Below are 26,306 nucleotides of genomic sequence, written 5' to 3' on the forward strand. Positions count from 1 at the left end.
AATGACAGCAACTACACTGACCACAAGCCCTATACATATAACCACGTTGGATTAATGATTGAAAACCATTGACTGTGTATTATTTTTTTTATTTAACATTTATTCAACAGAAAAAGTTATTAAAGGGGCTACTCTTTTCCTTTCACTCCAGAAGCAGGCAAATGTTATTTATTTTTAATTATTATTATTATTTTTTTTTTTTAGCTTTATAGCCCAATTCATTCATGAAAACCAGTGAAAACATATTTGGTTCTGTCATAGTGCTGGTGGGGCAGCAGGGGTCACTGCTTTCAAAGGGAAGTTTTCAGTTTTTAAAATAGTTAATGTGTCCTCTTCACACTAAATGTACAAAGCTGACATCTTCAGCAACTTCTGTGAATCTGAGTAACTACTACTGGTATACAGATATATTTATCTGTGACATTTCACAACATTTTTTTTTATCAGTCTTCATCGGGTGAAGGTCTCACTGACTTCACAAAAATTACAGTATTTGTTGAACGATTTCATTCCATTCAGTTCAACATCAACGTTTTCCTTTGAGCTCAAATTATGGGGGGAAAAAAAGAGGAAAATGTCTTCGCACAATTGTGCAGACAACACAGAGTTTTAGAACATTAATTTATATCTTGTCCTGTGCTGTAACTGCTCTGTGATTTTTATGATAGGCTCCTCTTCAGTCTGTATTTGCCTGGTTGAACTTATTTTCATCTACTTCATCTACTTAATCCTGACCACCCTCTCCACCACCTGCTGCAGGGACAGCGGAGCACTTTCTCCAAAAGATTCCTCCAGCTCCGCTGTCACAAGGACAGATACAGGAGATCATTCCTGCCGACAGGAACAATAACTCACCTCTGGCAAAATCCATCACATAACAATAACACTGTTGACTGTGTTTCTTGGTTGTTTGTATATTACTGCTATTTTACTGCTATTTTATTGCCTTTCTATTGTTCTATTACTATCTATTGCTTCTGTATGCTGCTGTAGCGAAAAAAATTTCCCCTCGGGGATTAATAAAGTAACTACCTAACCTAACCTAACCTAACCTAACCTAACCTACTTCATTTTACTTTTTTTCCCCCTACCCAATCATTTATTTTTCTAAATCATATTAATATATTTTTCTTCTTTTTTTTTTTTTTTTTTTTTACAGTCTTTTCTGTAATGTCTCTTATAATGCCCTAGTAAATTTGATTACTCAGCCGCACTAAAAGCGTTTATAAACTTGCCACGCAAAAAAAAGTGGGATTAATAAAGTAACTACCTAACCTAACCTAACCTAACCTAACCTAACCTAACCTACTTCATTTTACTTTTTTTCCCCCTACCCAATCATTTATTTTTCTAAATCATATTAATATATTTTTCTTCTCTTTTTTTTTTTTTTTTTACAGTCTTTTCTGTATCTCTTATAATGCCCTAGTAAATTTGATTACTCAGCCGCACTAAAAGCGTTTATAAACTTGCCACGCAAAAAAAAGTGGGATTAATAAAGTAACTACCTAACCTAACCTAACCTAACCTAACCTAACCTAACCTAACCTAACCTAACACCTACTTCATTTTACTTTTTTACCCCTACCCAATCATTTATTTTTCTAAATCATATTAATATATTTTTCTTCTCTTTTTTTTTTTTTTTTTTACAGTCTTTTCTGTAATACCTCTTATAATGCCCTAATATATTTGATTACTCAACCGCACTAAAAGCGTTTATAAACTCGCCACGCAAAAAAAAAAAGAAAAAAAAAGTGGCCTCCGCGCCGGAGGGGGGCGCTCCAAAACCCAGAGACGGCGCTTCACCGTCAAACCCAAACGGCTGGCCTAACTACTTCCGGGAGTTTTTTTTTTTTATTATCAATGATTTTGTCACTTTTGCGAGATTAAAACACTTGCTCTGGTGTTTGTCTTTTGTTGTTGTCCAAAAAAAAATGTCGTACAACTACGTGGTAACAGCCCAGAAACCAACGGCGGTCAACGCCTGCATCACGGGTAAATATGCGCATTTCTTTTCGCGGTTGTCGCGGGGGGATAATACAACATTTGCCACCTGCGTGCTAGCGCAGCTCCCGCGCTACAACCGGAGCGCTCCCACACGGAGGCCTGCCGGAGCCGCTAAAGCTGTTGTTGTGCTAAAGTGAAGTGTTTACTCGCATCGCCTGTTGTTGTTTTTTTTTACGTAGCACACGCATACTTTCCGTTGTCAGTCCCGCTCCGACGCGGTTTGAGCCTTTCGTTTTGTTCCCCGTCCCCCCCCCCCATTTCCCCCCCCCCCCCTGGGTTGTAACGTTAGCTCGCTGCTGTTGCCTGTTTAGTTTACCGCAGATCAAAATCAAAATAAATCAAAAATAAATGCGTGTCCTCCCGCTGACAAACAAACAGGGAATCACAACACGCGTGAAACCTAATTAATCACCCGATCAAAGCTCCTCTCCGTACTGTTACCGGGACTCTCCGGTGGTGTTAACGGGTCATTTCACAGCCCCGTGAATTTATATGATGCTTTTTATGTAACATGAAGCTTCCTTCATTTGCCTTTTTTATTTAATTTAAATTTAAATATTGTTAGTTGTAACAGCATCTATTCCCTTCCCCACATTGTTTTGGTCTTTTAGGTTTGATACCGAAAATGTTATTCACGTCTAAAATCTGAGTTTATCGTCACTACTAAATTAAGTTATCAGTGCAAATTGAAAAAAAATACAGACTATTTATTTTCTATATTTTGAAACTATTGGCCTTAAGTCATATTTTTTTTTTTCTTGATTAATCCTGATAGCTGTTCTGCAAATCATCCAATTTAAGTGATCACCTTGTATTTTTTTTTTGGTACATCATGTGGGTGCAAAACAATTTGGAAACCAAATAGTGGAAAGAAACGTAGCGTCTACCCACTTTTTTCCAAGCCTTACAAGTTTTAATGAGAATGTTTCGATCCTACGCGGATCTTCGACAGATAGGAAATGTTGGAATAAATAAACATATTTACACGTTTTGCGCACTAATAGGCTGACCGTGTCTACGGAGGCAAACAACCCACGGTCTGAACATCTTAAAACCGTAAACAATTTAAATCCAAGAACGGAGAAGAAAGGACACACAAAAAAAAAAAGCAGTAATATTGAAGCCAGAAATATTCATCGTCACCTTTATCAAGCTGAATCACCTACATTCAAAAATATATTGAATTAAGTTGGAAGACGGAGAGAGAGAAAGCGTTATAAACAGTTAATTGTATTAAGTTAGGAACAGATGTGTTGATTAGACAAGATGACAAGAGTATGCTTTTGTTTTTCCAAATATGTGTGTCAGGATACTCGGTTCAGATCTCAGAGAAGGTGTGAGCATCTAAGAAGTGAAAATAAAACCTTTTTTTTTTTGCAGTAAGAAAACATTTAAGTCACCTCCTTCTAAGAAGAGGAGGGGATTTAAATAATCAGCACTGAAAGTAATTGGTAGTAGGAGCCCTCGTCTCAATAGTTTTGAGAAGCACCAATTATACCGACTATTGTGGCCCTAATGTCTAAATCAACAACAGTGTAAGTAACTTAAATGTTGTCGCGTCTCCAGGTCACTTCACCTCTGCCGAAGACCTTAACCTTCTCATCGCCAAAAACACGCGTTTGGAGATCTATGTGGTCACAGCAGAGGGGCTGAGGCCCGTCAAGGAAGTGGGCATGTACGGCAAAATCGCTGTCATGGAGCTCTTCAGGCCCAAGGTAGGTGGTAGGGGTGGTGTGTGAGTGTATAGTTGGTAACAAAGTGAAACCTTTTTTTTTTTTTTTTACTAGTTAGTGAGCTGTAAGTCCGTCTCCCCGAAGAATAATATTTGATTTGGGCTACACGGTAAATAGCTTCGAGTCTGTTTTGTTTCTTTGTCATCTGTAGGTTTGATTGACAGATGGAAATTGTATGTGTTTTAACATTTGTAGGCTCTTAAAAAAAGAAAAGGGACGTCACGCGAAGCACGTGTTGCGTCTGGCAGATTCGTGCGCCACAGAGCGTGTGGCTGCTTTTAACAAGTGAAGTTACAAATGTCACCTCCCAGTTATTTGTGATTATTTTCAAGAAAATACGATTTTTTTTTTATTTTTTTTTTTTTTTTTTAAGGCTGTCTCGACCACAGATGTCTGATCAGAGGCAGTGCTGCAACGGGCCACGGCAGCAGATAGTACTAAAGCTTGATAGTGAAATTAAAACGGGTCCTCCGGGTTTGGTTTAATGCGATAACTCTGGTGCCTGTTTTTTTTTTTTTTTTTTCCCCACTCGTTCTCCAGGGTGAGAGCAAGGACCTGCTGTTCATCCTCACATCCAAGTACAACGCCTGCATCCTGGAGTACAAACAGAACGGGGAGAGCATCGACATCATCACTCGCGCCCATGGCAATGTCCAGGTGGGTGAGACAACAGTGCACACGTGATTTTCTTTAAATTCACCGTATTGTCTGTTGTTAAACTCAATATCTACACTGTGAACATGAATCTCATTTATTATGTTCAGGTGAAATAAGAAACGGTACGTATTTAGTATATCGTATTCTCGTATTAACCTTAAAACGCACCACTTCAGTCTTGATATCAATAATAGACTTTCATTATTCAGCCTTCATTTGGACCGGTGGTTCACAGCTGCTCCGGCCACATTTTTCTTAATATTTTTCTGTAAAAGTCGCGATCAAAATTTTTTAACTGCTCAAATGTATTTAGCCAAAAATAGTGCGGTAATACACAATTCCTTCATGCAGTGTGGAAAAACAACAGGTAAACAAAGAAAAAGTGCAACAAAAGTACAAAGAGGGCTAAAAAGTGAAATAAAGCCTGTTTACGAATACTGTGACGGCGTTTTCGGTTGCGTTTCGGTCGTTTCTGTCGCGCTCACAGCAAACTGCTACCGTCACAGGAAACGTTTGTCTTTTTTTTTTTTTTTTTTTTAACGCACACATCTGCAACGCACTCTAAATGCCACCGTGACCCACTTTTGGGCCACAACCCATCAATTGAGAACCACTGCTTTAGACTACGTAAATTCAGTCTACAGTTCTGATAAAACAATCTTGGGAAACTTTAATCCTTATGTTACATTTCCATCCCTGAATTGAGGGTTTATTTCACCAAAGTTGTGGAGTTCTTATCATTTATTTGAGTATAAAAGCTGTCTGAAGTTTCTCCACTACGTTGCATTCGGCAGCAGTCGGAGAACGCACCACATGGTGATTTTCTTTTCTCCAAAGTGCACGCAAAACCTCAAGTCACTCCAAACCAAATGCTCCCTTGCAGGATCGCATCGGACGTCCGTCAGAGACCGGTATCATCGGAATCGTAGACCCGGAGTGCCGCATGATTGGCCTGCGGCTATATGACGGGTTGTTCAAGGTGATCCCACTGGACCGGGACAACCGCGAACTCAAGGCTTTCAACATCAGACTGGAGGAGCTGCAGGTCATCGATGTTCACTTCCTGTATGGCTGCCAGGCCCCAACGGTCTGCTTCATCTACCAGGTACTGTTGGAGGGTCGGTAATTAGACGTGGGAGTGTGTCTTTAAGGGAATAGGAAGTGTTGGTGAATTCATACAGGTGGGATGTTTGCATTTATTGGTATCAAGTGTTAGTCAAAGCCCATAGTAACAGTATAATATTGTACCCTAGTGTGCATGACAGCAGTTAAACAGCAGTTTGATGGTGACGTTTGATTTCATTTATACCTCTGCCTGAATGCCATTTTGCCCTCATTCAAGATGTTTTTTTTAAGAAATATAAAATGGTGTATCGTAGGACCCTCAGGGACGTCATGTGAAGACCTATGAGGTTTCTCTGAGGGAGAAGGAGTTCAACAAGGGCCCCTGGAAACAGGAGAATGTGGAGGCTGAGGCATCAATGGTCATCCCAGGTAATTAAAGCCAGAGTTGTTGAATAAATTGTTTTCAGATACCTGCCCTCTTTTTTATTTTTACCCTTAGAATAAAGAACTGATAATAACAAGACCTTATCATTACTCAATCTGAGGCTGTTTTAAAGGGACACAGTAGGTAAGATGGTTACTAATCAGTAATGACATAACTGGTTGAATTTATCAGACAAAAATAAACAGTGGCAACTGAGTTTAGTTGTTAAAAACATTTTAAACCACAAAACACTGAATTTGTCGCTCAATTGTCTTCTTAGACCTTTTTGTATTTTCAAACTATTAAACACACATGACAGTACAGAGAGACACCTTAAATCATAGAAGTAACTGAGGTAATTAATAAAAACAGTATTGGTGTCATCGGTTTATATCTGTTTAGAACATTTCTGTTGTCTGTGTCTGAAGCTGTACAGGTTTAACTCTTGTTGACTGTCTTGTGTGCTTGTATTGTAGTGCCAGAGCCATTTGGTGGAGCTATAATCATAGGACAAGAGTCCATCACCTACCACAATGGAGACAAGTACTTGGCCATTGCACCACCCACTATCAAGGTAAAGACATCAAATACGGTGTATTAATAGATCTCTGGTTTTATCATCTGTTCATTAAAAAAAAAAGTCACATTTTCAGTTGTTTTCTAAACGCTTCAGGTTTAGATGTTTTTATCTTCAGCTGTATGAAAAAAATGCAGTTGCAATAGTGTAGATTTATATTACGCAGTGTCTGTTAGAGTAATGTAATAATGCAATCGTGAAATAATAGTACTATGGGAAGGATGTTTTTCTTTCTGTAACGTGACAAAACAAATGACAGATCCTTAAGTCAGTTTTATTCATATAAAGCACAACAACAATTTCTTTATATAAATATATTCAGTGCCGTTAAATCCTGGCCAATACAAAACATTCCTGCACCAAGGACAACCCAAATAAAGCCGGAAAGTAGACGAAGTCACTTGCAGACGTGATGTAATGCACCATCACTGGTGTCTGTCTGCTTCAGGGACGCATCAAAACAGTCATTAGGATTTGTCTAGAAGTTCAGTTAATACTCACAGGGGAGGAGAGGCTGCAGGGAAATAGTGTTGAACAGAGGTTTTTTTTTTATTTTTTTATGGGAAATTAAGACCCAGATAGCTTGTGGATATAATGGTGTGTCTGTAAAACTGTCCTCAGAATCTGTATTATGTGAACATGACGTGCGCAATCGTCTTTGTTATATGACTCATGATCGATGTTAAGTTGCATTTGGAGTCATGTTTTTTACAGTCGTGTTGATGACTTCAGCTTCCCACACACACATGCACACGCGCACACGCACACCCCCACTGCTTTTCAGTGTTATCACGATTAAGTTGCAGTCGGTACCGATGTTCTCACATTTAACAAAGCTCAAGGCCCAAAGGAGCTCCTCAACAGCCTCCTGCTGCTATAATTAAAGAATCGTCCCTCCTGTTTCGCTGCTCTGTGGTTTAAAATTCTTTGGAAAGAACATGTCAAATTGTTCAAATGTTGTAGTTTCTAATTTAGACTGGCAAGGCTTTATTTTTGAGTGTCTTTATGTTCAAAGAAATGTCACTGCTGGAGCTATTCATTACTGTTTCAATCAAGAGTGGATTGTTTTTTGCCTTTTCAAGGTTCACTCATGCAACATCAAACTTTCAATGATTTCACCGATTTGACTTTTAGAAAAACTCATTCAATGATCCACCTGCAGTAGAAGACACCTTAATAATGAGACGCTTGAAATTTGTATGCTGAAATACTGAAGTTTAACTTATTTAGTTTGAGGTAATTTTCTGCTTTTCTGCTATAGTGTTTGAGACAAATAAATGCACTCTAGTGTCAATTCTACCAGGAATTTGTAACTTAATAGGTGGCAGTTGTGTTATCGATTTGACAAATATCTCAAACGATTATTCAATGCTTGTTGCCCCTTTTCATTTATTCGTCGATATTTTACTGTCCAACACTCACTCGCGCTGGATTTTTCTGCCCCTACTGTCCTGCTCTTTGAACACAATTCTAGTGTTGCATATTTTTACGTCATATTGTTTTATAAGCTTGTGGTCTGCAGTGTTTTCACGTCCCCTTTTAGTATTGGCTCAGCACGCTTGGAAGCTCAACCGAAGTGAATCTAAATTTAGTACAAGGTACCAGATATCTAGCCTGGCTTCACCGACTGTGGCTCACAGCTTCAGCTTTCTTTGATGTAAATACAGTCTGAAAACTCTGCTCACATTAGCATTTGCTCAGCCACCCCGAAGGGCGGACCAATTGTCGACCAGTGTCGCCCCCTCCTCCACCGTGATTGGATGGCTGGTGACGAGCACGGCGTTAGTAGATTTTTAGACTTTCGCGGACTCTAAAAAAAAAAATCGCTGAACGTTCAGTGCTCAGCGCAGAATAAACGCTCAGCACCTCGTCAAGCTGCGGCCGTTCATTAAAACAATTTTAAAAGTATGCTGTACTTCGGGAAAAGACACGAGCCGTAGGTAGTTGCAGCGGTGGCAGAGTGTCGGCAGAGTGTCGGCCAGTTTTGGCGCGTGCTGATTGGTTAAAATGAACCCCGACGTCTACGCCAAGTAGGATGGAAGCTGCAAACGATTCCCTATTGAGGGCGGCCAGACCCGTATTCACAGAGGGAAAATCACACAGGTCTGGTTCGCGCCACGCTACCAGACACCACCCCCGGACAATGAAAAGCAACAACGGCAACAAGTAAAGCTTCTGTCAGTGGCGACGAGGCCGAAGCATCTTTTAACTAAGCATTCATACTTGTTTCATTGCTTTTTGTCAGGCGTTGTTTTAGCCGCATCACAAAATTGTCTTTACCAAGAAGCTATCATCACGATGAAAATGCAGCACAATGATGGCTTCAAACCGATTCCTCTTTTCTCTCATCAGCTCCATCTTTAAAAGCCTCCGTCAGCCTCCACACTTACCCAGCTCGCAGTTCTTTTGCGAGCTGTCACATCTCGGCTACAGAATTGCTCAGTAGATGTTTAAGGGAACAGGTAGCGGGGACAACTGCTGTCGCCGTGAGACTGTGAAGTTTAAAAAAAAAAAAAAAAAATGTTGGATAATTTTTCATACATATTGTATTATTTGTATTCATCTGCTCCTTTCGGCAGTGTCGAGAAAACACAGAGGCACATTCTATGATGTACAGCAACATTTTTGTCAGCTAATTAATGAATTGTCACTCTTGAGCACCGAAGTGGGGAACCAATGTGAGATACCAAAAGTTCTGCCAGCGCGGAGGTCTGTGGAACGTGTCGGATAAGCCCGTAGACCGGCTTCACTCGAATCTAACAAGCTAATTACCTGCCATTCAGTCGAGTGGAATGCCGCAGGTTTGTGAAGCCCTGAAAAATAAAAGTGGAGCTTCGTTTTGACAAAAGTAAGCAATGCCACTGGCTTGGCTTGGATTGGGAAAACGAGTTTTTGTAAAGGCTCGATCAAGTGAGAAATTGACTCAGTTCGTACAGTAGACAATGACAACAACAATGGCTTTTGAAGGGAAAATAGAGCAGGCTGAGTCGCTCAGAGTCTCGTTAATGCCAATTCCAATCATGATTACTGCTCTTGCTGGCTGAGCAGCTCATCCTGTGGTTATAGAGAGGGGAGATTTTAGCTCTCCCAAGTTGTTCTGGTGCAGCTCGATCTGTTTTGTGAGAGAGCACAAGTCTTACCAGCAAGTTGAGTGACCCCGACAGTATTCAAAGGGAGATTAGTTCACGGCTAAAAGCAGCATAAGACAAAACACGCTCTTTGTGGATACAATAGTTTCTTCCCTCACTTCATTTCGTTTCAGCAGCTCTGCAGAAAACACTTATTATACTTTGTGTCCGCCTCAAACTAAAAACACACCTCTTCCGACTTTACCTCGAACAGCAGAACTTTAGTAGCACTTAAAAATGACACTTACTGATAGCACTTTGTAGTTTGGCTTTCTTGAAGAAATTGTATTTACTTGATTCCTGTTGTTCTGGGTTTCGTACCCTCATGGTTGAAATGCACTTATTGTAAGTTGCTTTGGATAAAAGCGTCAGCTAAATGAAATGTAATGTAATGTAATATACTGTATGATGACTTGTGGCAGTATTGATTAGACCATAAAAGTCTGACATCTTCTAAATATAGGGCTGATAAATAATACAGTCAGGTGATTACTGTTGGTGAACATCAGTATATCACTGGTATATCAGCTGTATGTCAGACAACGTGTCAGCATATTGCAGTACAGAGATGCCGCAGATATGTTTCAGGTCATTTAGAGACAGTGTTGCAGTTGCTTTGTTTGTCCACCAGAGAGCGCTTCAACTTCTAAAATTTCGTACTTAAAACTCTTGAGTTACCAAGTTTACGGGATTGTTATTATCTCCGCTGAAGAGGGCGTGTTTTTGATGTGGTTTGTTTGTTTGTCAGCAGGATTATGAAATATAACTACCAGCCTGATTTTCATTCAATTTGGCAGAAGGGTGTCGAATAGGCAGAGGAAGAACCCATCGGCCTCGGTGCTCCTTAAATTAAAAATGTTTTTGTTGTGTGTTGATACATAGAAGATTGTTTTAAAACTAAAAAATGGGTCAAAATAATGGGTGACTGTCTCTGTCAGCCCCGTGTTTAACTGCCGATTGATTGACCAGAGTGCACCCCAACGTCCACGACCTTCTAAGCTGATACAGCTTGATTACATTTGGAATCAATATTCAGATTTTAGTTTATAGAAAGCTGTAGAATTCCTTACCTCGTGTGTAAAGCCATATATTCATCCTTTCATGAACGTAGTCTCCTGGTCCTAAAAGTGAAGCCAATGCAAAAGTGCCTTAATATGCAATACCACTGATGGCCACTAGAGGATGTCTCCGAAAAACCTTTGGCTACAATAGACTCCCATTCAAAAAGTGTCAACTTCTCTCATGAAATACAAAGTCAATACATTTTTCCCACAAGTCATCACGGTGTTGTTGGATAAATCCACTCCTTCTGATCAGTATTTTTGTGGTCCTTCTCAAAATAATTCCATTGTTAATTAGATATTAGGCCTCAAAGTGAGCTATCTTTTGGGGCATGCCGGGTTTGATTGACATGCCTGGGGTGCAGCCAGGTTTCCAGTAAAGTTGGGAGGGGTATAGTGTCCTTAGGTTCTACCCAATTCATCCAAATATGGTCACTTCTGCCTTTAAAAAGAAACCAAGATGTCGACGACCAAAATGCCAGATTTGAGGCTTTTAAACGCCAATTTACAACTAATGGGTGATGACGGGCTGAGTTACCACACAAGTTCCCTGATTTGACAGCAGGTGCCTCGAAAGAATATGTTTTCATGATGAGGGGTAATAAAACAAACACATTGAATGCAGGTATCTATGGCTGTACTTTTTACAGTGTAGTTCAATTTTAAAAATGCGTTTATGTTTCGCTCTGAATCGCAGCAAAGTACCATCGTCTGCCACAACCGGGTGGACCCCAACGGCTCCCGATACCTGCTGGGGGACATGGAGGGACGTCTGTTCATGCTGCTGTTGGAGAAGGAGGAGCTGATGGACGGCACGGTGGTGCTGAAAGATCTGCACGTGGAGCTGCTCGGGGAGGTCCGACACATCTCTGTTTATCCACCTGCTTTTCCTCTGGCATCCCTCCCATCTGTTCATCACTACCCGGCCAGACCACCCTTTCTGTCGCTCGTCGATTTTCCGACCGCCGCCACCTCCTCTCGCTCCCTTAGTGCCCCTTTTTGTAACAATTGCCTTTTTAATGGTTTATGGGCCTGACAGGAGCTAATGGAACTGTCTACACTCGTACAGTAGATGAGAAAAAATGATCCCACCTCTTTGTTGCTTGCTTGCCAGGGTGTCACTTGTCCCTTTAAAGTTGATTTAGACAATGACTGTGTTTCAGTACTGTGCTAGGAGCTAAATCTCCTGTTTAAGGCAGACAGCATTTGGCTTTTCTTAATGACTTGCCGAAGAGTTTCGACAGGTGAAACGCTTTCTTGCAAGTTCTCTGAGCTAAACAATCGAGCAGGTCAGGACTGCTGACCTAGAACCAGATTGCTTTTCAAATATTCCTAAACATCGCTGCTGGGACAAGTCTGTTCAGTCAACTGGCAGGAGGCGCTCCACATTTAAATGCCAGACAGAAACATAATTGTGGTATTTTTAAGACCTTAATAACTGATGTGTCAACCGGAGTTCTGTTTTGTCTTAGATTACTTTAAATGACAAAAACTGAAGTTTGAAACAACAGGAACATTAATTTTTTGCGACATTTCTTCTCTTAACTAAACTATGCATTAATACAATTATCTGCCATAATGGTTATAGCAATGTCAGTACAGCTGAGCAGTGCTGTCCGAAGTGACCTTTCTGTTACTGCTGTCAGTCGTTTGAACTGCAAATGACATGCTATTTTCACTATGAAGTAATCCGCCAATTATTTTTGTTGATTAACGGTTTAGTACACAAAAGGTCAAAATGAATAATTATTTACTCATTTGAAATTACCGGGGCCGAAGTGATGTCTTATAACTGCTCATTTTGTGTGACCATTCATAGAAACAAAAACAGCAGAACTGAATACATTTGCATGATGTGTTGGTTGGGAAGCAAAGATGTTTTCACTTATTTTCACTTCGATCACTTAAACAGTCTCTGGTCAAAATGGTTTATTTACTGATTAGGTTTTTTTGCACAAATATTTTGTTGTTTTATGTTAATTGTAACATAACATAACATAACATTGTATGTTAATTTAAGTCGCTGATTTGTGCTTGTGTGTGATCAGCTGAAGGAAACTTTATTTATTTACAGAGAGTTGGGCCAAAAGTAAAAGTTTGCTTTGTAATAGCTGACTTACTGTGGATGGAATACCAAAATGGAGCAAAAAAAAAAATATTTTCAAGTGCCTCCATGTTATTGTTGCCTAGAGCTGAAACTATTAGTTGTTTTTTTTCATTGACAGACAAAATAATTGGAAATAAATAAGCATTAGAAAATGATTTTTTTTTTTTTCCTGATTCCAGCTTGTTCAAGGAGAAAATTCCCTTTCCTTTATTTTATATGACCGTGAAGTGAATTCTCTATCTTTATTTTGTGATTTGAAGATATCACTTTGGGCTGTGGGAAATTAAAATGACATTTTATTGGCAAAATTAAAAAAAATCATCTGCATATTGATAAAGAATTAAATGATTGCTAGTTGCAGCCTCACTGTGGATGTGACCTGAGAGACTGACATGTTTGTCTCTTTCCACTGACAGACATCTATTGCTGAGTGTTTGACCTACCTGGACAACGGTGTGGTGTTTGTGGGCTCCAGACTGGGCGACTCCCAGTTAGTGAAGGTAAGTCGGAAGAGTTGCTGTCATGAAGTTCATTATTATTCATTAATTTCGCAGGTTTAAAGGAAAAGAGGAACAAAAAGAGGTTTAATTCTTGTTAGTGAATAAATGTTGTTTATTTTGTAAATGTTTTTAATATCCTGTTTGAATCATTATAAAATGCCTCATGAACCTATTCAGAAACTAATTTAGAAAAATATTTGGTGTCCTCTTGGGACTTCATTATCCTTTTTTTTTTTTTTTTTTCATATGGAACTTTTAAATTTGTTTTTGATATACCAGAAATGTAATATTAGTAAACTTTAATTAAAGTTAATACAACATGACAAATGACCTGCGACCCCCGTCCACCATGTACTGTCATTATTTTTCATTCATTTCTAAAAGAGAGTTGTTGTTTTTTTTTCCTCTTCAGCTCAACGTTGACAGCAACGATCAGGGCTCCTTCGTGGCGGTGATGGAGACCTTCACCAACCTGGGGCCGATTGTTGACATGTGTGTGGTGGACCTGGAGAGACAAGGCCAAGGCCAGGTAAAAAAATAAATAAAAATGAAAAATCCCTCATCTTCTGTATCTGTTTGAAAAACAATACCTCCCAGTTAGATATTGAAAGCAAATCAATTGGATAGAATTATAGGTTCCTCGGGGTGTGTACCAAAGGACGTAGATGCGACGTACAGAAAACCCTGTTAAAAGTTGCTGGATTCACTTTATCAATTATGTTGAGTCTCTGTCTGTGTTTTCCTCTTTATTATCTTCTTAGTCTCAGCCTTCAGGGAGTCTGGACTTCTCACAATGTTTTTCTCAGCAGGAATTAAGTTGAACACATCAGTACCCCCCACCCGCCCCACCCCCCCAGACTATTTTGGTATAATGTATTCAGGAGTTTCAGATGACTTTTTATAGGTAATCGGGATGCTCTTCTTTTGTCTAGTCTATCTTTTTTTTTTTTTTTTGCCAGTGTCCCCTGTGCACCAGATATTAACATGCACCTAGTATCCCAGTTGTGTCTTGATGTGAGTGAGATATATTGCTGGTACACAAACTTAAATTGGCTTTCTTGTTCCATTGCAAAAAAGGCAGATTGCTGTGCATGTAATTTCCTCTAATAATATTTACACCCTTTAAAACTGAGCGCGGAGGCCTCCTCTTGGTTGATCTCTGTCTGCATGTATCCCAACAAATAATTGTCCTCAGCACTTCTCTGTGCTTCAGTTGATAGCCAACAGTTTATATTCTGAATATAATTTAAATATTACCTGTATTGCATGGTAATGTCATGTTTTAACAGGCAGACACACGCTTCTCTCCTGTATTTCTTTCTCTCATTCCGTTAATATCAAAATATGATAAGAGATTACTCTTTTGGTAAAGGTTGTGTAATTTTACAGGTTTTTTTTTTTTTTTTTTTTTAAGAGTCTTGAGAGCCATAATAAGATATATTTATGGTTGTAAGTATCAAAAACCATCCCAAATATAGTTTTACATATCCTCTCTTAAGCTTCTTTCTGGAGCTCTGCCAAGAACAAGCTGTTTTGTGACCGTCTCGTCTGATTGACTGCTGCTTCTCTGAGTTATGCATGCCCAGGCCAATTGCAAGTTTCCTTCAGTCTTGTAGCTCGCTATCTTAACGACGGAATATGAGCTGTGCTGAGGGCAGACCATAGACTGTATATAAAAGTGGACATAGCTTCCGGGGCTGAAAAATGAGGCTCATGAGAAAGAGCCTTAAGCTGCAATACCACCAAGTGCCACTAGAAGTTGGCTCCCCATTCAACTTCTCCCATACAATTCGAAGTCAATACATTTTTTTCACAAGTTATTTGGTTTTTGGTAGCTAAAGTCACTCCTTCTTATTCGTTTTCTGGCGGTGCGTGTGAAAATAATCGCGTCGACAATTAGAAAATAAGGCTCAAAAAGCCATGTTTTTGGGGGCGTGTCTGTTTGATTGACAGGCCTTTGTTGCAGTCTGGTTACGCCGATCGGTGAGTGGGACATACTGCTCAGAACTAGCAAGATGGTGCCGGCCTTTATCTGAACTCGAGGCTTCATTTCGTGCATTTCTCCGTGGACTAAGCCTTTTGACACTTTCGTAGTGTTTATATAGTACCCAGACCTGCTTTACTCACTTGTTAATTAAAAAAAAGTTATGAAAATGTAATAAATGCAACCAATTGGTTGCTGAATCTGTCCGCTTTTGCCGGGTTCCTCTGCCACACAATACTGCAGAAATATCCCAGTTTGACAATTTCTGATTTGAAAATGTGTCCTCCTTTGTGTGGAATCACTGCAGCAGAGGGAGATGAAACAGTGGAGTCAGGAGAGTGATACAGTACAGAAGGTTTTGTTGGCTGGGTTTGACACCAGGCTTCAGGGTAGTTGATGCAGTTCCAAAGGCTTGGGTCCACCAGAGCACTGAGCCTCTCTCCTGGGTAGAGACCAGCACACAATCAGCCCGCGCTGACTGCATTGATCCAAACACTCTGACTCATTTCAGTCTGCCGAGGTCCAGAACTAAATCCAATCACAATTGTTTTAATTTGCCATTTGCTGCAAATCCACCGAGCATTTGGTCTGGTTAATTGATACGGACGTGTTCCAGCACATTTAAGGCAGCTTGACACAGAACCTGCAGGACAGAATAGAAGCTGACCTTTTTCAGTAAAAAAAAGCGTGACAGCACAGTGTACAGTCAAAGCTGATAAATGAGTATATTCACACATGTGCAACTGCAAATCACTCTGGGATTTGTGACTGAGAAAAACCTGCTTGAATAACAAATACACGAATGCATTATGTGAAGATTATCAGGATGCAGTCAGTCCCGAGAGAGTGTCTGAGCGTGTGAGGGCATTCAAGAACATGCTCAGGGGAGTGAGCTGGTTTGCCACGTTCATAATGAATGTTTCCATTAGGATGAAGCTGTGGGGTGGCAGGTGGTCGGGGCTGAGATTATGTAGGCTCTGGTATTAATCCTGTTAGTGTACTATGTCTGAATGAATAAATAACATTCTGCTGCTCTCTACAGACATTACAGACAGCAGAATTATTTACCTTCAGGGAGGTGGATCTCAACACTGCCGTGTTTAAGGCGATCTCAGAAAAGCTCTACGATAAACTGACACACAAATCCTGGAGAACTGCATCTGTTAGTGCTACTGCGATGGTGCGGATTTGGACTGCTGACTCTACCATAATGTTGACTTTGTGTGGCTACTTTGACAACTACTTAAAGGGCCCACGTTGTATATATTCAAATTATTATTATTATTTTTTTTTTTTATCATAAAACAGTAATATGTCCTCCCTCAGCACGGTCCACTGTCCAATCTTTCATCTAAAAGAAAACACTAAGCTATGATTGTGTCGCAAAGCTAGCCAGGTACAAGCCCGAAGAAGACCTGTGGTTGTCACTCAGAAAAGAGTCGACCAATCAGAAGAGACGCTCATTGACATCAATGCGCCTTGAAGACACAGACACTAAACAGCCTGTTCTTGGGTCGTGCTCCAAAGAGAAGCTGTAGAAAAGAGATGTAAACCTATTGAGATGTTTCGTGGTTCTTAAAATCACAAATAGATGTTCTTCTGGAGATAAAGACTGCAAATAAATAAACAGAAAAGTATGGGACCTTTTAAACTAGTGAGGACTGTCAGCCTTATTGACCAACCAGTGCCTCCTCCGACAAGGTTTACTACTACTATTACAATGATCACTAACATGGCATGACATATACAAGAACTGGTACTGTTACCGGATGTGGAAAAGTTTGGTTTGGTTTGAGAGAAAATATTAGGCAGCTTTTTTAAGCCCTTTTTTAATCAAAAATACCAAACAGTCTTTTGTTTAACCTTTAAAAACTGTCGGGATTTTCTGCTTTTGTTTGGCTTATAAGATAGTGAAGTGAGTGGGTTTGGGTTTTAGACTGAAAGTCAAAATACAAAAGCTTTTTTTTGCCATATTTTCAGACTTCATTAACAAAACTGTTAAATGTGTAATGGAAAAAATAATCAGCGTATGAATTAATCAGCTATGATAACATTGTACTCACGCAGTTAATTACTGGGGTCCTCAAAACGTCAAGATGTTGCGACAGCAATTAGCCCAATTATCGAAATAATTTCATTTGGAAGTGAAACAAAAGAGTGAGCCTCTGACTGCTTCTGTTTGTTGCCCCATTGGATCTCTTTTTAGTTCTGACCTCTGCTAGAAATTAGTCACTAAAATGTAAAATTTCAGTATTACAGAAGACGTGAATGAGGATTAAATTGTAACACAAGACCCAGCGTGTTTCAAACAGGAGCTATCCAGTTAAGCAAGCATAATTTCCCGGTAGAAGTAGAGATGCTAAAGTATAACATGATTACAAGTCTGTTGAACAGAAAATCACAGGATCGACTACAACCATTAATTATGAAAGAGGACAAAAATTCCCGCCTCGTGTCTCATTCTGTGTCTTCGCGTGTGTTTCTGCTGCTTTCAGCTGGTGACATGCTCAGGTGCATTCAAAGAGGGCTCTCTGCGGATCATCCGCAACGGCATTGGGATTCACGAGCATGCCAGCATTGACCTGCCGGGAATCAAAGGTTTGTGTGTTCTGTGTGTGTGTGTCTCTCGTCCTCTACCTCCCTCTCAAGTCGTGACTTTATCTGGACTTTAATCCTCCGCTGACCCCAGAGTAGAGCCCTCCTAAACTTGCACATCTGTTTGCCTCACCTGGCCAAGACGCCAGCTGTTGCTCGCCCGAGCTTGGCATGTGAGCGCGAGCAGATGGCTCCCGTGTCGGAGGTCCTGCCACGGTGCTTTCAAGAGACCGGGAGCATTGCCAAGGTTACGTTTGGACACATTTGTTTCTCATTTAGTAAACAAAAGAGCTCTTCAATGTCGGCTGTTGTAAACGGTCAACTTGAAGATTCCTGTCGGATTTTAACAGCAGCAGACACCTCTTAATCCCAGAAAATTAGGTTCCTCTCTACGGACTGTTCTGTGGTGCTGAAGTGAGATACGTAGGCCGGTTAAGTCTGCCTGCACTTGTTTGGTTTCAGCTGTTTATTGACCCTCTCTGGCCTAAAAGTCTTAGCTGCAGGCTCCCTGCTTTCCAGGCTTTCTTTTGCCCTGCAGAGCGGTGCAGAAAGCAACTTCTTCTTCCTAACGCGCTTACTTCCATTCTGTTCCAGGTTTGTGGCCGCTCCGCTCCGAGGCAGGCAGAGAGACGGATGACATGCTGGTGCTGTCTTTTGTGGGTCAGACGCGGTGAGCATTTGCTGTGCAGCATGCCAGATAAGTGCGCAGCCGATTCTGAATGCACATACCTTATCTCGAGAGTGTTTTTTTTTTTTTTTTTTTAACCCCCCTAGAGTGCTGATGCTGAGTGGCGAGGAAGTGGAGGAGACCGAACTTCCAGGCTTTGTGGACAACCAGCAGACGTTTTACTGCGGCAATGTGGCGCACCAACAACTCATTCAAGTTCGTATAGACGCACACATACACTTTTATGTACATGTGTAAAGCACACGTGCTGCCTTCACCAGAACACGCCGTGGTTTGTTTGATACTCATTTGATCTCTGAGCTCCTCGTATTAGCTGACTTGCAGCGTTTTTGAATTCCAGTTCAAAGCACGAGAATCCTCTAATTTAACAAATTCAAAATTAATTACAGAAATTGATTATTCAACTGTGGCCTTTTGCCATTGAATAAGATATACTGTGCCGGAGCTGAATCATGCATGATTGAAAGGGGCACGCCTGAATATGAATTGCGCAAAAGGACTTCATGTATTTTACACTTGCCGGAGATGAATATTGGAGTTCATTTAAATTCAAGTTTCAGCCAGTCCTTTTTTTTTTTTTAGTTTTTTTTTTTTAAAAATGAGGATGAAACCTGCTGGGAATTCCGGCAAACGTTCGACTCTCAGTTATAAATCTTTAGGTTGTTATGACAACTCCGCTTGTATTTTAACGCGGGGACATTTGACTTACTCTCTCACAATTTACGCTGAATTCCTTTTTTCTTTTCTTTTTTCCATTATTGCTCATCTGACTGCTGTTACATAAGTCGTGCTTTCAAAGTAAAATAATAAGTTGAAAACCATTCTTAAACTTGCATTAAAGCCTCGGGCTGTAAAGTCTGCATTGGCCTTCAGTAGTCACTCCGATAAAGACACTTTAGTAGATGTTTGCCTGGTACATTTTCACCTTTTCATAGTTTTCCAAGTCCTTTTTGAATATGCGCTATTAACATGACATTTTTTTTTTTTACACATAGCAATATTTCCATACTAGCAATGAATCAAATGGCTCCATGTAACATGAAAGTGTTGCTCGTACTGCTGAACCCAATAAGAACGAAGGCCTGACTCTGCAGCTCTTTGCAGCTTCTAGCCTTGTTTTAGCTCGTTATTTCCAGCACATAACGCCGTATGCTTGAGCTTCACAGATCTAATTAACATCGCAACACAAAAAAAGGAAAAATATGTAAGCAACCGATTCCAGTAAACAGACTCAGGTGGGCCGACTGTGCATTACCTCCTCAGCGCGAAACTGCAAACATCTAAAGCGGCAGCTGATAAACGATGTGGTAAACAATGCCGAGAGGATGGAAATACCCCAATACTCCTCTCAGCGGGAGTCAGAGACCAAGTCTGGGCTAAAAGACCACTGGATATCAGACTTAACGGAGCAGTTGGCCATGAACACGACTCCGAAGGGAAGCTTGTGGTGCCAACACATCTGCCTTCCAAGTTAACGCCAAGTTAACACTTAAGGATTCTTTTTTTTTTTTTCTGCCTAGCGGTCTACAAGTCGCCGCTCAGTTCCCAGCTTTGGTCCAGATGAATCTTGGAAGGATACAAAATTCAATACATACAATTTTGTAGAGACGTGTGGTCCCGATAAGATGAATGCCAATGACTTTTGTGACACCGACATTTTTTTTTTTAGGCCCACTATGAGGGTTTATAGAGAAATAATAAGCAATACAAATTAAGTAGAGACGTTCAAGACGGCCAAAGGATGAACTGGAAGTAATCCTGACTGATCTCCTGACTTGTTCTTTCGCACCGTCACCAAGCCTCTTAATTGTTACGAGATATCAACAAAACCAGCTGTACTTTGTGGTTAGCGCTAATTAGCAAAGCTGTACATTTAACATGCTAAACTAGCCATGCTGTAACATTTAACACTGCTGAACTACATGGGAGAAAAATTATACCTGCTAAACAGCTTGTCAGCATTTTTATTTTTAATATGTTGGCATGCTGATGTTAGCGTTTACACCAAAGCTCTGCTGTGCTCGGCTTCCTCCCCCAGTTGTTTGGACGCCACCTGATTTACAGCAGTGTGTTCTGATATGAAACGCTACACGTGAAGACTAAAATCTCCAATCACAAAAAAGGTTCAAATCAAAAGACAAAAATATACTTTTTTTTTGTGCATGTGCTGCGACTTGCAACACACGGCAAACCAACTGAAGAAACTGGACAATATAGTCGTCTGCTTTCAAAGACTCCATTTCGGATCCAATATTGAATATGTGTGAGTTTCACATCTCATTACACCACCACATTATGTATGATCCCAAACAGTCCTCCAGTCATGGTTGGACTTTTCTTCGTACCTGCTGCAGTCTGTTAATGAGGCTTCTTCAGTCCTTTTTTTTTTTTTTTTTGTCTCGTCTTACTTTTTCTGGTCGTATGGTTCTTCCCATTACGTGATTACATTTCCAATATTAAATTTGTATTTCTGTCTCACCCGAGGGCCTTTTACCAGCTAATCACAAGCCTCTTTGGGATGTGCAACACAAATGCAATCAATAATAATCATAATAACTCTTGAAAACATTAAGTTTGGACGTTTCACGTAAGTGGTTTCTGGGATCAAACAAATGCTGGAAATTTATTCTTCATTCTCTCTTTTAATCAGGCCACATTGCTTGACATTTGTGTAGTGATTGAACAGCTTTATTTTCTATAAACACCGATTTTTAATAGCTTCTGGTGAATGAAATGTCATTCTATCGTTCGGTTTGGCTTTTCCTGAATTCTATTTCTTTTAAACATATTTATCAGCTCCGTCAGTGCTGCTGCAATTGTCATTATTTGGTTTTAAATGATATTGCAGCATCTGGTTCATGCATCATGTTAAATGACTGCTGTGGATTAAATACAAAGTAATTTTCTCTCCATCTCTTTATATTTCCAAAATGCAAATCTTGTTGGCAAATTGCTCATAATCTCCTGTCAATCATTAAGAAGTGCAGCTGCACAGAACCACTGAAAACACAACGAGATTCCTTTTGAAATGCTCTTTTAAAGGGAAAAAAAAAACCCCGATATGTTCCTCCAGATTACGTCGGGCTCTGTGCGCCTGGTGCTCCAGGACAGCAAGGTCTTGGTGAGTGAATGGAAGGAGCCGCAGGGCAGGAACATCAGCGTGGCGGCCTGCAACCACACGCAGGTGGTGCTCGCTGTGGGTCGGGTCCTCTACTACCTGCAGATCCTGGCTGGGGAGCTCAAACAGATCAGGTAGGAACAAAGATACAGACTCAGACGCACATGCAGAACACATGCAACGTTTGACTCGGAGTGATGAACGAATGGTTTACCTGCTCGGGTGCGATACAGTTACCCTCAGCTTCTCTTTAGTGATACGTCTGTACTGCATTATTTACAGTAAAACTGTATAATACTGAATTCAGGCTGACTGGAGGTCTCCGTTGTGACATTGCACAAAAAACATAAATGTCAGTTGCACTGGACACAAAACTTTAACCACGTGCTGTGAAGCGATGGTTAAACATTGTGGAAAACAAATTGGCGCTCTCGTGTGTACAGTAAATATGTGGCTGAGGCCAGCGTCTAGATAGCTTAGCTTAGCACAAACGACTGAAAACGAATAGAAACGGCATCGCCTGGCTCTGTCCAGTTTAAACAAACAACATATAAGTGGAGACTTTGTTTACAAATTTGGAAGTAGCTTCTGGGTCTAAAAGTGAAGCCATAAAGTGCAACGCCACTGACGGCCACTAAGGGGCAGAAAACCAAGCTGCAAACGGCCGGAATACCGAACTTTATAACGTCAGTTCATTAAACAAATTGGTGACGTCACGATCGATTCCCACTTGCATATAACTTTTGCTTTGAGTTGCTGGTAGGTGAATTTCCAGACTCTCGTGTTTCCAGTCTTCCAGTCCCGTTTCAAATGCAACATATTTACCACACAAAGCCCCGGAGAGCAAAAACTTTTCTGACGTTCACCATATTTGTCTGTGGGTTTGATGATGATGAGATGAGTCAGCTCTCAAGTTCAGAAGAGTTTAGGAGTTAAAAGAAAAAGAGAGAAAAAAAGCGAGTCCGACCTCATTTCTTAATTTCTTCCCCGGCTGTCATCGTTATAAAGACGTCCTTTATCATGAAAGCAACATAGTGCTTGCTTGTCAGTTAGCTGAGTAACTTTGGTTGAGTGCAGAGCATCAAATCTTCATGTCATTTTAGTTTTCTTAAGAAATGAGGCTATTGGAGGATGGAAGATTCTTACATATGCGTCCAATCGTTCAACGACTCTGTCTCTGGCTCACATTTACAATGTGTCGTTATTAATCCTGCATTAGCATACCTTCATTTGAATTTCTTCTTTCCTGATCTGTCGTAAGGTTTGAGATTCGCCTTAAATTTGAAAGTCTGAAGTTAATTGTGCATTCGAACAGTAGAAATTTTCATTTTGATCCTATTTCTGTTGCTGCTGTGGTTCAGCCTTATGCCTGTCTTTGGGTCTGTATTGCAGTAAAAGAAGGGAAACAAAACAAAAAAAAGGGCCAAAATATACAAGGAAAACCCAGCTACCAGGGCTGCCTGAGAGCACACACGGTTTGGTGCCTTGAGAGAGTTCATAAATGATGAAACAATGGAGGAGACATAGTGAAGTGTCCCACCAGAGCTGTGAAATGATGTTTGGCTTACATCAACAAGCAGCTGGTTTGCTGCGAGTCACAAACTTGTGTAAATACCAGATCGTCAGAGTTGGATTAAAGGTGTGTGCAAGGCTGAAATGCTCCTCTATAATGCAATTAAAGTGAAAGTACTCCCAGTAGAGAGAGATTATCCATTATATTTGCATTATTGAGTTTCCATGGTCATGGTCATGCATTCTTTTTTTTTTATCAGTGAAAACCTTTTTTTATGCCGAGTTTAAAATTACACGTTTTTAGTACAACTCCTAAATGTTCGACAAGCATTTTGCAAAATGGAGCCTGATCTCACAGAAATACATGAAATGACCGTTTAGCACCGCGGTGTGTTGAGTTATGCGTCGGTACAGGTCGGGTTGATGGTTCCATATAACAGCGGTCTTTGGTTCAGGAGACTGCTGTTTGCTTCCTGTTTCGATAGATCGGAAAGTTTTTTTAAAAATTTTCCTTTACCATGACAACAAAGGTTATGTAACTTGAAGGAAATGTAACTTTTAACGCACGCCACCTCTTTTTCCTAAACTTAACCAGACCTTAACCAAAGCGACGGCACGTCATAAAACATGATTATTTTTTAACAGTGACGGTAACAAATGTGCCACCGCCGTGTAGTTCAGTATTCAGGGAATTTTAAAAACTCTTTTCAAGATGGGGAACGTCAGGGAATTTTATCTTTTTTGGGGCCAAGTCGTGAAATATAATTTTATTTTATTTTTTTTTTTTTTGCATGTTTAAATTTTAGTTGCCATTTATCAAAATGTTATATTTTCCATATATGTAGCTACAATGTTAGTTAGCTAGTTATTGTCAGTGTGTATGTTTGGCAGCGTTAGTGGTCACTGACAGAGATTGAAAATGTAGCTTATTAATTTGCGAGCTAATTACTGTTATTGTTAGATACTCTTCAACCAGTATTTAGAAATTTATTAAATTTCTTTTAATATCAGTGCAAACAGAGGGGCATGTGACAGCCTGTTTTTAACATGGATTTTCAGCTTTTTAGTCAGTGAAAGTCCGGGAATTTGGCATTTGACTTGGAGTGGGAACCCTGTAAGAGGTCGTGGTCATTTTCTCATTCTTTTCATTCATTCTTTATTCATTTGTTGTGGTGAAAGTAGAAAGTTTCTGTTAACCTGCCTAAAATCTGAGTTGAAGTTGTGTGTCTGCGAACATTATTTGTTTGGATGCCAGTCCATAATTGCGACGTGGAAACTTGAAACCAGCGTTATACACACACTCCTTTCAGTAAAGTTGGAGACATCTTGTATCCAGTATTCAAACTTTTGTAATCAACATGATTTGCATATTCTGGGTATTTCAGTGAGAGGGGAGGCTTAGATGTCAATTTGAGAATTTCCAACGAGGTAATTAACCTTTTTTTCTTTTATAGAAGTACTATAATAGATCCTAATTATTATTCAAAGCAGTGTATGCTTATATATCTGCGAACATGTCTGGATTGGATCTGGATTCTCATTTTTGATCATATTTAAGGTGAATGTTTTGCGGATAAAATTCCTTGTTATGTGTTTGAAATTTGACTTTGCAATATCAACATGCTGTATGTCCTGATATGCCTACATTTCCTGTATATCCAATTCAGAACTTGTTTATGGACAAAAATAAACAGGCAGAAGTGTAGTTTTTCTGTAACCCAGGAAAATATGTATGCGAAAGAGAAGCTTCATTACATTGTTGTAAAAGTCATTTCAAGTATAACATTGGCACAAATTATTTTTTCCATCAATTTGCACGAGCCTCATCAGAGATGGCAAAAAAAAAAAATTGCTATCCTTTGTATGAATGCCACATTAGACTTGTTAATATCAACTCACAGTATATGTTGTCATGTCAACCAACTCTGAAACACTATATGGGATCCCACCACAGTTTCATGGGAAATGAATGGCCGTCTGGCGGCTTCAGACAGTGTGAACTCTCAGCTCGGCTCACCAGATGACTGAACTTTTCTCATAAACACTGCTCATTCTCACCGTGTCAGGGCAGCTCGATACTGCTTTTCTCAAGTCCTCTTCACCTTCCTCAGCACCACGGAGATGGAGCACGAGGTGGCCTGCCTGGACATCACACCTCTAGGGGAAGGTGGCGGTGAGTCACCGCTCTGCGCCGTGGGACTCTGGACTGACATCTCAGCCCGTGTGCTCAAGCTCCCCTGCTTCACAGCCCTGCACAAGGAAATGCTGGGTGGAGGTGAGAGAAAATTAAAAAAAAAAAAGAGAGAGAGAGAGAGAGAAAGGCAGGATGCAGGAAATGGAAAGCTGTTACTGGCTTGTGGAGAGAGAGATGGGTGGATGGAGATTATGTCAAGTGAACTGAACTGTAATTTGTATCGCCCAGTGGAAAATACATCTTATCAGTAGATTCACAAAAGCAGCAGCGACTCCAGACCCAGGCTCTCACAGAAAGCAAGAAAAGAAAAAAACAAAACGTCAAACAGCTTCATCTGTGTGAATAATTTTCCCACCTTGTGTCAGTGTGACATCAGTTGCTTATTTGGTAAAATGAGTTTTGTAGAAATGACCAAACAGTAACATTTTAAAACAAGACAAGAAGCACTTTTTATTACGCTTGTTCCTCAGTAAATGTGTTTTTTAGTATCACATTATTAGAGGGGTTTTTTTGGTGGTAAAGAGTCACCTTCTAAAAGATACGAAGATTATGACTGTAATAAAAGAAAGGGTTAAACAATAACCTTTTTATATTGGCTATATATTTTTTTGTGTTTGTGCACAAAATGGGAGGGCATGTGAGTAATGCTCAAGCATTGCAATCCAGAATATGAAATTCCCATTGGTCGGCCCCTTACCATCCTACAAGGCACAGATAAGAGAAGAACATCTTCAGTTTAAAGGAAAAAGATACGAAACATTGTCATTGACATTAATGAATCAAATCTGTTTGAGTCTACTCTGATCGCTGAAGATGCAGCTAACTACTAAATACAAAATACTAAAAACGAACAGATCCGTGCCCCAGTTTAAACATAGTAAACTCTATAATGAAGGAATAGTTCAACATTTTGCTGTCTTGCTGGGAGATGGACAAGAAGATCAATACCTTTT

The 26,306-nt window shown here is 40.1% G+C and overlaps 1 protein-coding gene across 1 annotated transcript in view; it reads left to right on the plus strand.

Annotated features, from left to right (window-relative positions):
* The first annotated feature begins 1,840 nt into the window (after positions 1 to 1,840).
* The window catches only part of ddb1 (damage-specific DNA binding protein 1), a 48,123-nt gene continuing 23,657 nt past the window's right edge, over positions 1,841 to 26,306 (plus strand). The window contains exons 1-14 of the mRNA XM_069165620.1: positions 1,841 to 1,998; positions 3,577 to 3,725; positions 4,284 to 4,400; positions 5,284 to 5,505; positions 5,780 to 5,894; positions 6,366 to 6,463; positions 11,353 to 11,511; positions 13,179 to 13,262; positions 13,675 to 13,791; positions 17,742 to 17,844; positions 18,436 to 18,511; positions 18,616 to 18,724; positions 21,603 to 21,781; positions 25,271 to 25,434. Coding sequence (XP_069021721.1) covers positions 1,938 to 1,998; positions 3,577 to 3,725; positions 4,284 to 4,400; positions 5,284 to 5,505; positions 5,780 to 5,894; positions 6,366 to 6,463; positions 11,353 to 11,511; positions 13,179 to 13,262; positions 13,675 to 13,791; positions 17,742 to 17,844; positions 18,436 to 18,511; positions 18,616 to 18,724; positions 21,603 to 21,781; positions 25,271 to 25,434 — 1,753 coding nt within the window. The 5' untranslated portion in view covers positions 1,841 to 1,937. The remainder of the gene's footprint in view (positions 1,999 to 3,576; positions 3,726 to 4,283; positions 4,401 to 5,283; positions 5,506 to 5,779; positions 5,895 to 6,365; positions 6,464 to 11,352; positions 11,512 to 13,178; positions 13,263 to 13,674; positions 13,792 to 17,741; positions 17,845 to 18,435; positions 18,512 to 18,615; positions 18,725 to 21,602; positions 21,782 to 25,270; positions 25,435 to 26,306) is intronic.

This window comes from Embiotoca jacksoni, unplaced genomic scaffold (assembly GCF_022577435.1).
Source record: "Embiotoca jacksoni isolate LCO1_2020_lvr unplaced genomic scaffold, fEmbJac1.0.p SCAF_35, whole genome shotgun sequence".
In the NCBI taxonomy this organism is placed as follows: domain Eukaryota; kingdom Metazoa; phylum Chordata; class Actinopteri; family Embiotocidae; genus Embiotoca; species Embiotoca jacksoni.